The sequence below is a fragment of the Sciurus vulgaris genome, assembly GCF_902686455.1.
Source record: "Sciurus vulgaris genome assembly, chromosome: 6".
Lineage (NCBI taxonomy): Eukaryota > Metazoa > Chordata > Mammalia > Rodentia > Sciuridae > Sciurus > Sciurus vulgaris.
In genome coordinates, this window is record NC_136466.1 from 106,285,830 (window position 1) to 106,301,987 (window position 16,158).

Genomic DNA, 16,158 nt, shown 5'->3' on the forward strand with positions numbered 1-16,158 from the left:
GTTTGGTACTAGACCAGTACTAGATCAGATGTATGTACTGGTTTGACACTTTCTTTTGGTAGTTTAAATGTTGTGGTCAACTTGAGCAGAAGTATAAAGTCATAGTAATACATTTTAAAGTAGATGTTTCATGTAGATAGAGGAAAGAACCTTAGAGATCACTTATTTTGCCTTTTTAAAAAATTTTATGTCCTTTTGTTTTTCGGGTATAGAATTGTCTCTTGTAAAGTGGTACCTGTGTGATTTTTTTTTTCTTTTTTTTTTTTTTTAAAGCAGTTTTTTGCCTAAAGTCCCATTGCTAGTTGATGGTAGGGCCTGTCCTTCTATTGCTGGCTTGTGTTCTTTCCTCTACAAAGAGAAATGTAAAATAGTTAATACAGTAATCCATTAATACAATGCCAGCCTAAACTAAGGATTGCTCTATGAGTTTTTATGTTTTTCAAATGTATTTTGAAATCACTTTTCTGAATCCTTATAGCACTTTATATTGCCTTGCCTATATTTGGAGATGAGTACAGTATCTTTATTTTATTTATTTTTATGTGGCACTGAGGATCCAACCCAGTGCTTCATCACGTGCTAGGCAAGTGCTGTACCACTGAGCTATAACTCCAGCCTATCACTTCTTATTTGTATTGTAATTATCTTCTATTTAAAAATATTTTTTCAAGAAACCCCTTTGAGAATAGGGTCTGATGTGTTTCCTGTTTGTACATTTCCCTCAATTCTTAGCAGAATGTCTGGCACACACTAGGTATTCAAATTATTACACATATACTCAATAGAGATTGTATTTTGGATTTGGTAACTGCAACCCTATGAGAATTTATTTAGTCTACAACATTTTAAGAGACTGTTTGTTTGGCTTAGCATCAGGTATAGGTTTGAAGACTAGCTTAATCCTGAAATTGACTGTGTGATCTTTTTAAAAATATTTTGTTTTAGTTGTAGGTGAACACAATACCTTCTTTTTATTTTTATGTAGTGCTGAGGATCAAACCCAGGACCTCATGGATGCTAGGTGAGTGCCCTACCACTGACCCACACATCCCTGAGCCCTGGCTGTGTGATCTTGATTTTAACATAATTTTCCTCTCTATAAAGTGGGAGCATATGCTCCTTCTAGCATTACAGTTTAGGTGAAATGTATTCAGAGGGTCTAGTGCTTGATATACTAATAAGCACTTGGTGAATGGTTCCTATTCCTACTACATTTAACATTTTCTGTTTATTATCTGTGTATGTTTTAGTAATACCAGACAGCCCTACTGCTATGTGAACAATTTACAGTAAGAGAAAGCTCCATAGTGAAAAGTTAACAGCATTATGGTATGGTCATCACATTGCACAGGGTGGGCTTTTTAGCTTACCAGTTGTTTATTTAAGTGTTTGGTTTGGGGCTTTATGGACTGATTTACCATATGAAATGTTAGAGACTGATGTATAAATTGGAATGATAAATTATTAGTAAGCCAACACATTCTTTCCTACAGGGACAAATTCTTTGGAATCCAAATCAGGAGTTTGCCTGATGAATAAGGATAGTTGATTGGATATCTAGTGCTGCATTAATATTATGCATTTATCTCTACCTGACACTTGGGTATGTCAGGACCTCATTGCCCACTGAGAGTGCTAGAGGTACTGCCTAAACACCTCTCATAATTTACCTATTATAATTTACATAGTTATATGCTTTTGGGTTGCATGAAGGAAAACGCAAAATACTGGAGGAGGTTTTATACTTAGTCATTAGCCTGTCATTTCTGCCTGAGTTTACAGCTTTACTTTAGTTGAATTTTGGGAGTTTCTACAGACTCCTGAATTTTTAAAAATTTAAGCTTTGTATTATGACACATTTTAAGCATACAAAAGTAGATTGTATGATTTAGCACCAATGCATCCATCATCTAGCTTCAACAGTTATTAACATATGACTCACATTGTTTCATCTATATATTGCTTGTCCCTCTATAGATTTTTAAAGCAAATTCTATATATCATAAATTTTACTTATAAATACTTGAATATGTATCACTAAGACATAAAGCCTTTTAAAAAAATTTACAACACCATTGTGCCATAAAAAGAACCTGCAAGAATTCCTTAATATCTCATCATGATTGGAAGTCCTTAATTGCCTCATCAATTGTTTTTATCATTAGATTGTTCAAATTAGTTTACAGATATGGTCCATATATTGTATTGGTGGGTATGTTCCTCAGTATTTTTTAAACTATAAATGCCTTCTCCTTTCCCCTGCCTTTTTCTTATCAAATTTGTCCTGTAGAATTTTGAACATTCTGGATTTGGCAGACTGTAACCACATAGTGTCATTTAACATGGTCCTCTATTCTATTCCTGGTAAACCTGTAGCTAGATAGGCTTGATCAAATTCAAATTTGATTTTTTTTTTCACCCAATAATACATCATATGTGGTGTGGTCTGTTTCCTGCCTGCTGTTGTATTACACTAGGAGTCATAACAGTGTCTTGATGTTTCTCTTTCTCTCTTTTAAAGTTGATCTAATCTGTTTTCCCCCTGCAACCAGATTTTTATTTATATATTTTTTTAATTTTTATATATTTGTATACATACATATACATATATATGTACACATATGTTTGTATATATTTTATTTTAAAATGAATTGGATTAAAAACTACCCTGCTTAAAACTCTTCAGTAGTGTCCTGTTGCTCATAAACTAATACCTAAACTTTCTGCCATAGTCTGTAAGAATCTGGGCTTGATTTACCTTTCTAAACCCTTTTTGTCATTCTATTCTTTGAGAGGCAATGTGGCATTCTTAATAACTTGGGCTTTTGAACTAGACTGAATTTGTGATCCTGGGCAGGTCACTTAACTGCTCCATGCCTCATTTTTCCCATGTATAAATAGTGTTCTAATAGTATTTACCATTAGGCTTGTAATTTTGAATAACTTATAAATCACCTACAAGAATGCCTGCATATCAGTAAATACTAAATATTAGCTATTGTGATTACTGCTGATATTGTGTTGATGGGTTGTTTTTGATCTCTGTTCTAAGCATACTGTACTTTTCATTTTCTAGAACCTGCCAAGCTCTTGCCAGTCTCAAGATCTTGGCACATTGTTTTCATTATCTCCTGCTATATAACACGCTCTCCAAAAATTTAGATCTTAAAACAATACCCATCCATTTATTTAGTTCACAAATATGCAGTTTGGGCATAGCTTGTGAAACAATGATTCATCTCTGTTCTACATGTCATTTGTTGAGCTCTGAGTTCTTTTAATTGGCTTACTTATGTGGTTGTCAAGCTAGTATTGATGTTTGTCAGGGCACTCAGCTGGGATTGGGGGTTTTGATTCTGCTCCATAGGCTGGGGTTGGCTTTCTTTACAGCATGGTGGCTGGGTGCTAAGAGTGAGTATCCTAAGAGAACTAGGCTGAAGCTGATTGGCCTATTACAGCCTAGATTCAAATATGTAGTCAATTTTACCTCCTTATTTTGGTCCAGGAAGTTATTAAAGGCTCACCCAGGTTTAAAGGGAAAGCATATAGACTCCACCTCTTTATAAGGAGATGGCAAGGTTCTAGAAGAGGGACTAGAGATATAGTTGCAGCCATCTTTGGAGAAGGTACTTTTACCACATGCATGCTGTTGCTTGAATTTGAAACACACTTTCAGATTCTAGTTTGGCTAACTCTTCAACCTAAGTTAGTTATCCCTTCCATTTTAATTCTGTGCTTTCTCACAGCTCTATTTTCCTTGGCAACACTTACACAGTTTGTAATTATCTCTTTAAATCTGAGGGTTAGGCTCTGGTATATACCTGGTACCTAGCATTGTACCGGTTAAATATTAAAGTGTGTTGTTATTATTTCTTTTTTATTTGGTACTGGGGATTGAACCCAGGTGCTCTTATTCCACTGAGCCACATCCCCAGCCCCTTTTTGTGTTTTATTTAGAGACAGTCTCGTTGAGTTGTTTAGTGCCTCACTTAGTTGTTGCGACTGGCTTTGAACTTGCAATTCTCCTGCCTCAGAGTCCTTGGGATTATAGGCGTGCACCACCAGGCTGGGCAAAATTTATGTTTGTAATTTACAATTATAAACACTTCATACCACATTTGCACTAATAAAAGCATGTTCCAGACTTTTTGAGAAAAAGGGAACAGACTCAAAATATCAGGAGTCAGTCCTTCAATTCCTCATATTTCATGTCCTGCTTAGTTTAAGGTGAGGAAAGGGTGGAGAGGAGAAATGTGTATGTATAAATTTTGTTGGGGATGAGGTGGGAAAAGGCAGTTCATACAGTTAAATTTCTGCTTACCCTTCTCATACTTTAAAAACTCAAAACCAGAAATTGATTTTCTGTTCCTCTAGCACCCTCTTCAAGAGCGGCAAGAGAACTCCCAACTGGTCCTTAAAATATTTATGTTGAGAAGAAGGCCTGATGGCTAAGAAATACTCGGTACTCTCAGGCAATAACCAAATAGATATAACTTTGCTCAAGGAAAGTTAATAGATCCTTACTCAAAACCATTGTTTTATCTTTGGCACAGTCCTGAGAAAGATAGGTTATCAGGTTTCTTGGGAGGCCAGGTAGCAGGCAACAGCAAGAACAGCTGTTGATAGCCTCCGATGAATATAGTTTTTTAAAACTTGGAGCAATGATGATATTGTAGCTTGGGAACCATAATAATTTGCAGAAATTTTCATAATTTTTAATGGATTTTGTTCACTTAATACTGTGTGCATCCTTGCTGGTTATTGGGGATATAAGGGTGAACAAAATGCACTTCACCTCTGCCCTCATAGAGCTTGCAATTTGGGAATGGGGCAAACTTTATGATTAATGTTTGCAGGATGTATCTTTTTGCATCCTCTTTCTTTTGACCTACATGTATCTTTATATTTAAAATGGTTTTATTGTAGTATCATATAGTAGTTTATTGCTTCATATCCAACCTGACCATCTCTGCCTTTTAATTGGGAGTGTTTAAACTGAATATATTTAATATGATGGTTGATATGTTGGTGTTTAAACCTATCATCTTAGGTTTTCTCTTTGTCCCATCTGTTCTTTGTTTACCTCCCTCCTCTTTTTTTTTTTTTTTTTTTTTTGAGACAGAGTTGTGCTAAGTTGTTCAGGCTGGCCTTGAACTAAAATCTTCTTCCTTTAGTCTCCTAAGTCACTGGAATTACAGGCATGCACATTTGTGCCCAGCTCATTTGCCTTATTTTATATAATATTGTTATGATTGCTTTTATCTCCTTTCTTTCTCTCTTTTGTCTTCTAATATTTTTCAGGGTTTATAATAAACATTGTGAACTCATTTCAGTGTTCTTGCAAGCGAAATGATACCACTTTAAATACAATAAGAATTTTAGAGTAGTACATTTGTCCATAATCCATGGGGTGGGCGGGTTGTTGGATCTAGGATCACCCATGGATACCAAAATCTATGGATGCTCAGGTCTCTTATATAAAATAGCATAGTATTTGCAAATAACCCACATCCATCTTCCCACATACTTTATTTTCTGGTGTTGACAATTTAACCCAGAGCATGCCAGGTAAGCTCTCTACCACTGAGCTACATCCCTAGCCCTCTCTCTCTGAATTATCTCTAGATTACTTATAGTACTACAATATACATACTGTGAAGATAGTTCTTGTACTATATCGTTGGGGGAATAAGAACATATAAAATAATTGGTATGGATGCATTTTTTTTCCCTCAAGTATTTTCAGTCTGTGGTTGGTTAAGTCCAGGAATAGGCAACTCATGGATATGAAAAGTTTACTGTAGAGTGTCATTCCCCTACCTTTGTTATTATTGTTTTTATTTTTACTTATAATGTTATAAATCTCAATACTTTATTATTTTTTACTTAATTATCTTTCTAAAGAAATTTTAAAATAAGTTACATTCATCCTCATATTTGCCATTTTTGTTGCTCTTCATATCTTTGAATAGATCCAGATAGCAACCTAAAATTCATGCAACATAAAATTAACCATTAACCATTTAAAAAGTGTCTAATTCAGTGTTTGGTAGTATAGTCACAGTGTTATATAATCATTTCCACTGTTCAGTTCCAAGACATTTCCATAATCCTAATTCTATCTTAATTTCTGAAAGATAGTTTGCTAAGTAGAGAATACTAGGTTGGTGGGGTTTTGTTCCTTCTGTACTTTGAAGATGTTGTTCCACTGTCTTCTGGCTTGCGTTTGTTTCCAATGAGACGTCTGCTATCATTTGTATTTTTCTATGTAATATGCTCTACCACCCCAAGACTGTGTTCAAGACTTTTACTTTATCATTATATTTGATTATGATGTCCTTGGTATAATTTTCTTCTTGTTTTTTGTGCTTGAGGTTTGTTGATCTTTTTACTTGTGTGTGTGTGTGTGTGTGTGTGTATGTATGTGTGTTGTTGTTACATACTAGGAATTGAACCCAGGGGTGCTTTTCCACTGGGCTGTATCCCTAACTCTTTTTATTTTAGTTTTTTGAGACAGGGTCTCACTTAATTACTGAGATTGGTCTCGAATTTGCAATCCTCCTGCCTCATTCTCCCAAGTTCTGAGATTATAGGCATGTACCACCACGTCCAACTGCTTGTTGAGGATTTGAGTCTGGCTTTTCAATATCATCAAATTTGTAAAAATTAACTGCAGTTTTTTCACTTGTTTTCTTCTATTCGCTCCTTTGGAGTTTAAGTTGCTTAAAGTTATTCCATAGTAATCCCATTGATACTCTTTTTTTTTTTTTTTTTGCTTTTGAAATTCTTCATTTCTATCTTTTAAGTAATTTTTCTTTTCCTTCTGCAGTTAAACACATTGTCCATTGTATTTTTCACTTTTAGATCTCTAGAAAATTGATCTGGGACTGTCTTATAGGTTCAGGTCTTTTAACTGCTTGTGCTTTCTTCAACCTTGTTTAATAGTGGATTGTAGTTATAATAACTACCTTAATGTCTTTGTCTACAAGTCTGTCATATCATTTATCATATATCATTTCTGAGTATATTTTTATTTTTTATTATGGATTGTATTTTACTAATCCATTGAATGTTAGATATTTAGAATTTTCCTTTATTGGGTGCTGATTGTTTTTGCATGCTTTCAGATATTCTTGAGTTTTGTTCTGGGACTTAAGTTACTTGGAAACTGTATGATCTTTTCAAGGCTTGATCTTAAGCAGTGTTGTGCAGGACTCTTAACCTTTTACTCTATGGCTAATTTTAGCTCACTACAGAGGAAATACTTTTGTGAATACCTTACCCATCATGCCATGTTCTCTTCTGGATGGGTGGAACATGAACCATTCTTTACTTTTGTAAGACTTGAGGTTTTTTTTTTTTGTCTGCTCTTTTTTTTTTTTTTTTTTTTGTGGTGCTGGGGATCAAACCCAGGGTCTTGTGCTTGCAAGGCAAGCACTCTACCAACTGAGCTATCTCCCCAGCCCCTGCTCTTTCTTTGGCCTTTCTTTTTCTTATTTGGCCTTGGGTTTTTTTCTTACGGGTTGTACTGATCACTATTCAGCTGAGGACATGAGAAGGACCCTCTAGATTTCTAGAATGCTCTTTCTGTGTAACTTTTCATCTCTCTCCTCTCTGATACTCTTGTCCTATGATTTCTAGCTGCTATGCCTCTCCCATTTCTAACCTGTCCTAAACTCAAGGCTCTGTTAGGGTTTCTCTCCCTGTGCTCTGGGTATGGAAACCCTCTCTGGTAAGTGGAAGTATTTATAAAACAAAGTTGCTTTCCTTCTCTCAGGGATTGCTGTGCTGTGCTGTCTATTTTGTGTATTTGTCCCATATTTTATTAAAGGTGGGAAGATAGTTCCAGTTCCTGCCAATCTATCAAGGTCTGGGAATAGACCTGAAGTAATGGTGCAGTTAAAAATAAAGTTGTAATGTGACAATTGCCACAAAGGAGACAAAACTGGTGCTGAGTGTTTACTTGGAGAGTCTAAAAGTGCTGTCCAAAGGTCATCCCATACCTAAGTGATGACAGAAAAAGCCATTAAAAAGATGGAGAATGTGAAGCTTATTTTAGGTAGATATGCACCATAAATGATTAGTAATCATTTATACAGACTGCCTTCTTTGTGTGGTGCAAGTAGAACATGGTGTGATGGTTAAGTCTTTTTGTATTCCTGTTTCTTTGCATTGTTCTTTCATGACACTACAAATTATAACTTTTGATAACTTAGTTGTCTGCTCCACTTCCCCACTAGACTGTTGATTTTACAAGATTGTTTTACTTGTCATTTTGCCTAACAGTACTGGCAAAGAATGGATAGTCAAGAAATATGTGTTGAAGGAATGAATGAGATAATGACACTGTGCTTCATATTGGAGGGTCACGACTTATTAAAAGTTCTTTTACATTAGGAAAGTTAAAATTCTCAGTTTGTGTAAAGGCTTAATAAGTAGAATATTTTCTAATACTTATATAGAATTATAATAATGCCTGTCACAGAGAGAGTGAAGAAATAGGATATCTTTTGCTAGCATGACAGTAGCAAAGATTTATATTGAGACTTTTGAGTTGATCACCGAGTTACTCAGAAGTAAAGAAAAAAGTGAACCAATGTTAGTTTTTTAATGACTAGACATCATTCTTTTCTTTGGGAATAGTGAAAAGTCTTTGGAGTCTTGGATTTGAATCCCAGAAATACCACTACTAGCCATTATATAAACTCTCCCCCGCCTTCCAACAAATCTTGGTTTTTTTTTTTTTTTTTTTTTAATATAACTTCTTTTATATCTTAGAGTTGTTTTGAGATATAAAGGAGGACCCCCCCCCCACAAATATACACATATACACACATTTACATGTAATAAAAATTCAAAAAAAAGTTCCTTCACTTTTTAGCTTAAAACCTGTTTCATTTTTGTAACAATACTACTTGTGGATAACATGTTGGTTTGATATGAGAAGAAAAATAGGCCCATTCAACTACTCTTGTTACTTTTGAACTATTGTAACTTGTTCCATGACAATAATTTGTTATTCTTCAGCTTTAATTTTCATCAAATTACACTGCAGTTTAAAATACCCAGTTGTCTTGGTGCCTAAAATTGCTTTAATAAATAGAAAATTGCTTTTGTTAAAATTTTATACTGTTTTTCAGTAATTCTGTTACTACTAAAGAAACAATATTTGAGATATTAGAACATTTTTAGTAGAATTTTTAGTAGAACTCATTCTGTAAATGGTGATGAATTAATAGATTTTAACTGGATGAAGGTTTGCCTCTTCTGTATTAATTTCTTATGTCTTTTATAACAAATTACTTCAAATTTGGTGGCTTAAAACAACACACATTTATTCTCTTATTGTTCTAGAGGTCAGAAGCTTAAAACTGTTTCAGTGGGCTGAAGTTAAGGATTCAGCAGAACTGTACTCCCTCATGGGGCTCTAGAGGGGGAATGGTTTCCTTATTTTTCCACTTTCTAATGTTTCCACTTTCTAAAGTTCATGGTCTCTTCCATCTTCAAAGTCAGCAGCATAGCATCTTCAAAACTCTCTGCCCCTCTTCTTTATCATATCATCTTCCTCTGTAGTTGTCTCCCTCTGTCTCCCTTTTATAAGGTCAGTTGTGATTTACATTTAGGGTCCACCTAAATGGTCATGGATACTCCCTCCGTCTCAAAATCTTTAACTCAATCGCATCTGTGAAATACTTTTTGCCAAAAAAAAAAAAAACCCCTACATGTCTTTGGGGATCATTATTTATTCTTCTATAAGTATTTAAAGGGAATATGAACACATCCTATTTTTCAACTGTTAATTTTTTTTAAATGCAGTTCTGCCTTAAAAAGTTGATCAGTTTACCCAGTTCTTGAAGAAGGTGTATGTAACTACTTCTTTCAATCATCCGTTTTCCATCTATTTACTATTTTAACGAGTGAAATGTTTTCCTCCAGCGTCACAAATACTTGGTTTTGATGATTCATAAGAAAAAGGTTATCTTAAAAGTCACATAATTTTCAAAGAGCTAATAAATACTTTCTAAACTAAACCATAAAACCCATTTTATAAATAGATTATTTTTATGTAATACAGCCTTTCTGACTGAAATCCTGTAATGATTTAGAATTTTTTATTTTTTTTTTTTTACTGAAAATGCATACAGCTTCTTCAAGTATAAACTAATAGAGAATTGCATTTTAAAAACTGAAGCAAGACATTTTCCAGGAAGACTTTCTTTCAGAGGCCAAAGAGTCTGGACTAGCTATGCCATTTTATCTTGACAGTTCACTTTGAGATGTTGAAATAGTGATGTTATAGTTGGTTTTTGACAGATTGGAATTATAATTTTGAGTTACACCTAGAGGTCATTGTACAGAGCATACTTTAAAATAATTGAGGTGAATTGATAAATGCAGTTTAAAGTGAAGCTATTCTGGATGTCAGTAACTGGCTTTGTCATCAGGCACAACTTAGTGATAATTTGTTTCCATTATGAGGATTGCTTTGTAGTCTAAAGTTCCTTGTAGTATTTGACTCCTTTCTAACTAAATTGTAGTTTGAACCATCCAGTAAAATTTTCATTGGCCTGCTGCTTTTTAAATTTTAACATGTAAAAGGTATCTTTATCCATTTATAACCTGAACATCAAACATAAAGTTATAGTTATTGTCCATAAGTCCAGAAATGGTAGTACAGTGAGTTGTCTCAATGCATGTGAGATTTGTTAGAGCTCAAAATATGCAAAAGCATATTAAATTCAGTGCATGACAGTAGTATAAATTAGGAACCAGAAGATGTGATTAAATGTAAAAATGACCTTGTTAAGATTGCCGTATCTATTCTACAAGATTAATTATAAATATCAATCAAGATAGTCCATGCCAAAACCAAAAAAGTAAAAACAACACATCAGTCCTCTGAGAATACAGCTTCTTATACCAATGCAGTCATTCTTAGCATTTGTTATCCAATCTGTGGTATATACCTAAAGAGGTATGCCTTCATCACTTTGCTAGCTACTGTCTTGACATCCCATCAAGGACAGAAAATAACAATGTAAAGATAGAGATTGACGAAACAATCTTGTGAAGCATACTTACAACTCCTGCTTAAAGTTGGATTTAGGATTTACTATGGGTTTGTCTTCTGTTATCTTTCATTATGGTTAAAAGGTAGCCATACTCAAGAATCTGTCATTGTCCTCTACCAAATTGTGTGCATTACCTGTCAAGAACATTTCAGAAATTTCCCCAAAACCTTATCCAAACACCTAAAAAATCTAAATGACAATTGATTAGTTATATTGATTACTCTTTAAACACTGGATGGTCTGAGAACCTCCCTATTCAGCTTGATTTGAACAGATTGCTTTATAGCAGAATGTTGTTGCCCTTGAAGTCTGAGGTCTAAAAAAAAATCTATATCCAGTGACCTGATATCCAACTAATAGAAGAAGTTATAGAGGAGAATAGACCCTCTGAGACAGTGAAACTCAGCCCATACTGATCAGATCACCATGGAAAGGGAAAAATTTTTGCTGGCAAGTAAATGGTACATTAGAAAAGTAAGTTCAAAGATACTTGAAGTCTTGTATATGTTCTGCCACAGCAAGCACAAAGACACTTAAAATTTAAAAGGTATAATATTAGTGTTTTACACAGTAAAAATAACTTGCTTAATAAACAGTTTGTGGATTGTCCCTAATTACTAAAGCCAGCTTGGAACAATTCCTGGAAATATAAAATCTTTTATAGGTGGGACTAGAATGCTTTCTTAGAATCTTTTCATTTTCATTATTTCATTTGGAGAAGATATAGAAATAAGGCAATGCCATCAATAGGAGGGAGTGAATTCCTCAGCAATGTTGATGATTAAACTCTTATTCATGTAATATTTGAGAACTTGGTATTTGGAAGCTTTTTGCTATTACCATAGTCAGGTATAGTATTTCAGCAACAAGGCTGAGAGGACTGTGAAGAGCATATTAGCATCCAAAGTAATGATAAGCTATTGATTTATCTCCATAATTGCCTCTCTGCTAGAATTTTATTGACAGAAGTGAGATAGCACAGCAGCACAACTTCAATGACTGTGCCCAATAAGGATTTTTAAGGGTTGTTAAGTGTTTTTATGAGATGAGTGAGTACATATGCATTGGTACCATTTATCTTTTATCTGTATTTTAAAGAGAGTTTGTACTAGAATACTTAGTTGGATTGATTGTATGGTTTGGAAGAATCCAGAAGCTTACTTTTAGTCATGTCAATAATCATACTTCATCCCCTTTTCTGACCTGTGTTTGATAGAATGGTTCCACTCATGTAACAGAATAAAAGTAAATAATTAAAATAATACTAGTAATAATACCACCAATGGATACATTTGTTCTTGAGACCAGAAGTTGGTTATTAATTCCAAAGTATTTCATATGTGCTTCAGACATTGGCTAGATTTCATCACATAGTATTTCTAAATGGGAGGACATGATAGGAAGATTATGCATACTTTGATAACACATGAACTTTACATGTGAAAATACTTTCTGCTTTTTCTTCTTCTGTTTTTCCTATCTTAGTTTGATTTCTTTCGGACACAAATATCTAGAACTTAATTCTGCTGGCATTAAACATCTTTCATGGGCCAGGTATAGATTTGGTGGTGACAGCAGTGAACTTCAGGTTTATATGATAAAAGAATTCTTTCATTCACTGAAGTCAGTGAAAGATGAAGATATGACTCCAGAGCTACACCGTGTGTGTACACTGACAGTATACTGTGTTGAGCTAATTATATGCCCTCTTTATGCCTTAGGTTCCTCATCTTCAAAAGGAGTATAATAACAACTACCTCACAAAGGTTGAAAAGATTAAGTAACAGGCATAGTGCTTTGAAATGTCTTACCATGGGGGAAACTCTCAAAAAATGTTAATTATAACCAAAGAATTTTGCCACATACCCATTTGATAAATTTAGGCTTTGTCTTCACGTTTAAGAGCAGCATATTTTTTTTTTAGTTTAAATAATCTGTGACTTCCTTCGGCACAAATGTTTATAATTGTTGTTTAATGATTTATTGTATTGTGTTAATTTGTAAAAAGAATACTTTCGAGATATCACATAATTCCAACTGCAAAAGTTTAAATGCTATCAACTTTTTTCTGTCACTTACTAGATTGAATATCTGATACTTAATTCATTCTGCTTTTTAAATATTAGGAGTATAACCTTTTTTCCACAGAATTAGTTTCTACAGAGTTTTCAGTATTTTGTAAAATCAACAACAATGTAAATAAAACAGGATAGTTAAAAATAGTGTTGAAAAAAGAAGATGAATAGATGTACTAGATACCTGACATGAGATCATGGTTAAGTTTCTTGGCAAAAGAAAGAGAAGCATATTAAGCATATTGAGTTGTAGTCTTGTTTGGGTATAACAGCAGACAGACAAGTTTTCCCCCTAAAACTGTCATGTAAAACACTGAATAAGATAGTGATCTAATGGGAATTTCTCTTACCAACCTGTTAAAAGACTCAAGGACAACTATATCTTAATTTAGTGAATTGAGATAATCCGATATTTACCTTCCAAATATATATTACTATTATAGGGAAAAATTTAGTCTTAGAAAATTTAGAATAGATTACAGGCCCTTAACCATATATTTTTCATAAATCTGCCAAAATACTGTTGGCCCTCTGTATCCACAGCTTATGTACCTAAGGAGTCAATCAACTGCAGATTGAAAACTTTAGAAAAATAGTGTGTATTGAACATGTACAGACTTTTTTTCTTGTCATTATTTTCTAAACAATCTAATATAACAACTACTTCCATAGCATTGATGATGTTTTAGACATATAAATAATCCAGAGATGATTTAAAGTATTTGGGAGGGTGTGTGTATATTATATGCAAATTCTATGCCATTTTAGGTAAGGGACTTGATCATCCACAGATTTTGATATCCATAAGCATCATGGAACCAATCACCTGAGGATACCAAGGGATGACTGTACTGTATGTAATACTACTAGTGAGTAAAGGGAATGCATTTAGAATACTGAACAGCATGGTGTTAATTCTTTTAAAGTGTTGTGGTTTAGCTTATAAATTCATATAAACTTTGTGTTCTTCATACTGTCCATACTTATTTGTGATATAAAGTATTGTTTTATTACCATGATGTAAAATTGTAGCATGACATGCCCTGCTCATTGTTTTTGTTTTTTTTTTTTTTTTGGTGCTGGGGATCCAATCCAGGGCCTTGTGCTTACAAGGCAAGCACTCTACCGACTGAGCTATCTCCCCAGCCCACCCTGCTCATTGTTGAATCACTTCTCACTTTTCTTAAGAAATAGGGTCAATGTGTTTTTCTCAACTGTCTCAAAAGAGCATTTGATTAAGATTCTAGAGCTTTTTTTCATATGTTTTTGACTAGGAAAGAGTATTGCCACTTTTCTAAGGCTCCAGAGTATGGCTTTTATAGAACTGAAGAGAACTGGTTCTTCTAGAATATGGTTTTTATAGAACTGAAGAGTACTGGTTCTTAAATGTTTGAATGAGGCAACTTTAATTGGAATTAATCATAGTTACTAATGGAGATAATAGCCACTTAAATATATTACGGAATGTCTGTCAAATACAAAGGCTTTAATATAATATAAACTTTTTCTGTTTATCAGTTGATTAAGCTAATGTTCGTCTGTACTTTGTAAGCTAGAGAATCAGGGAACTCTTCAGCTGTAGATGATTGCTTCTCTTCTCACCTCCCAGCACTGCAGATAGAACACAGGAACTTGTGCATTCTAGGCATGTGCTCTACCATCAAGCTATATCCTCAACCATTTTATTTGTTTGGTGGGTTGTTTTGTTTTTATGCAGTTAATCCTTTATGTACATATTTTATCCTTCACATTTTCCCCCACATTTTTTAATTCATTATAGTTGTACATACTGGTGGGTTTTATTGTTACATATTGGTATACACAAACAATATAACAATTTGACCAATATCATTCCCAGTATTTACCCTTTCCCTCCCCCTTTTTCTTCCTCTGGTCCCTTTCTTCTATTCTACTGATCTCCCTTCAATTTTCATGAGATCCTATCCCCCCACACCTTTCTTTTCCTTTTTTCTCTCTAGTTTCCACATATGAGAGAAAACATATGACCCTTTATCTTCAGAGTTTGACTTATTTTGCTCAACATTATGTTATCAAGCTCCATCCATTTTCTGGCAGATGACATAATTTCATTTTTATTTATGTCTAAATAAAACTCAATTGTATATATATGCTACATTTTCTTTATCCATTCACCTGTGCATGAACACCTAGACTGGTTCCATAATTTGGCTGTTGTGAATTGTGCTGCTATAAATATGGGTATGCATGTATCATTATAGTATGATGACTTTAATTCTTTAGGATAAATCTCAAGGAGTAGTATAGCTGGATCATATAGTGAGTTCATGCCTAGTCTTTGGGGGGGGGGGGGCCTCCCTACTGATTTCCATAGTGATTGTACAAATTTATGGTCTTACCAACAGTGTAAAAGTGTTTCTTTTCCTCCACATCCTCTCCAGTATTCGTTATTGGGCTGGTCTCAGCCTTGCCATCTTCCTGCCTCAGTTTCCTGAGGTAGCTGGTGTTACGAGGGCATGCCACTATGCTCACATACAGTGTGCTTTATTCAAGTTGATATTTTATGGTTCCAGCAGGACAATCTTGGTGGAACACAGTTGAAGCCACACAAGTAATTACAGATTACTTGTTGTATAACTGTAAGTATTGTCATACACCACAGAGATAATTCTGAGCAGACATAGTTGATGAGAAAACATGACTCAGTGGAAATTTGTTGCTGATTTCTTTTTTAGAAAAAGGAAAGAGTATCCCCAAGTCTGCATTTTCTGGATGAATTCATTATCCCTAATGCTGTAATGTTTTTAACTGGAATTTGCTTTAAAATTTTTTTTTAAGGCATGTGGAATTTCGTCTCTTAGACTAATGCCAGTGCAGCCAGCTCAGTCAGTTTTATAATGCAAATCAAGGAAATAAAGGCCTCTTTAAAAAAATTTTTTAAGATACCACATTCAGTAAAGTGTATAAATTTCAACAGCTTAATGAAGGTTTACATATGTATTTGTGTGATCACCAAGACCATATTCCACTAA

At 34.1% G+C, this 16,158-nt stretch overlaps 1 protein-coding gene across 3 annotated transcripts in view; it reads left to right on the forward strand.

Moving 5' to 3' along the window:
• HOMER1 (homer scaffold protein 1) overlaps positions 1–16,158 on the forward strand; it is a 154,762-nt gene that overhangs the window by 19,058 nt on the left and 119,546 nt on the right. The window contains exon 2 of one of the 3 annotated variants that reach the window (XM_079143585.1): positions 986–1,021. The exons of 1 other annotated variant lie outside the window; for it this stretch is intronic. In XM_079143585.1, coding sequence (XP_078999711.1) covers positions 986–1,021 — 36 coding nt within the window. Of the gene's footprint in view, positions 1–945; positions 1,022–16,158 lie in introns of all 3 variants that reach the window. One more of the 3 variants, XM_079143584.1, reaches the window with a different exon arrangement.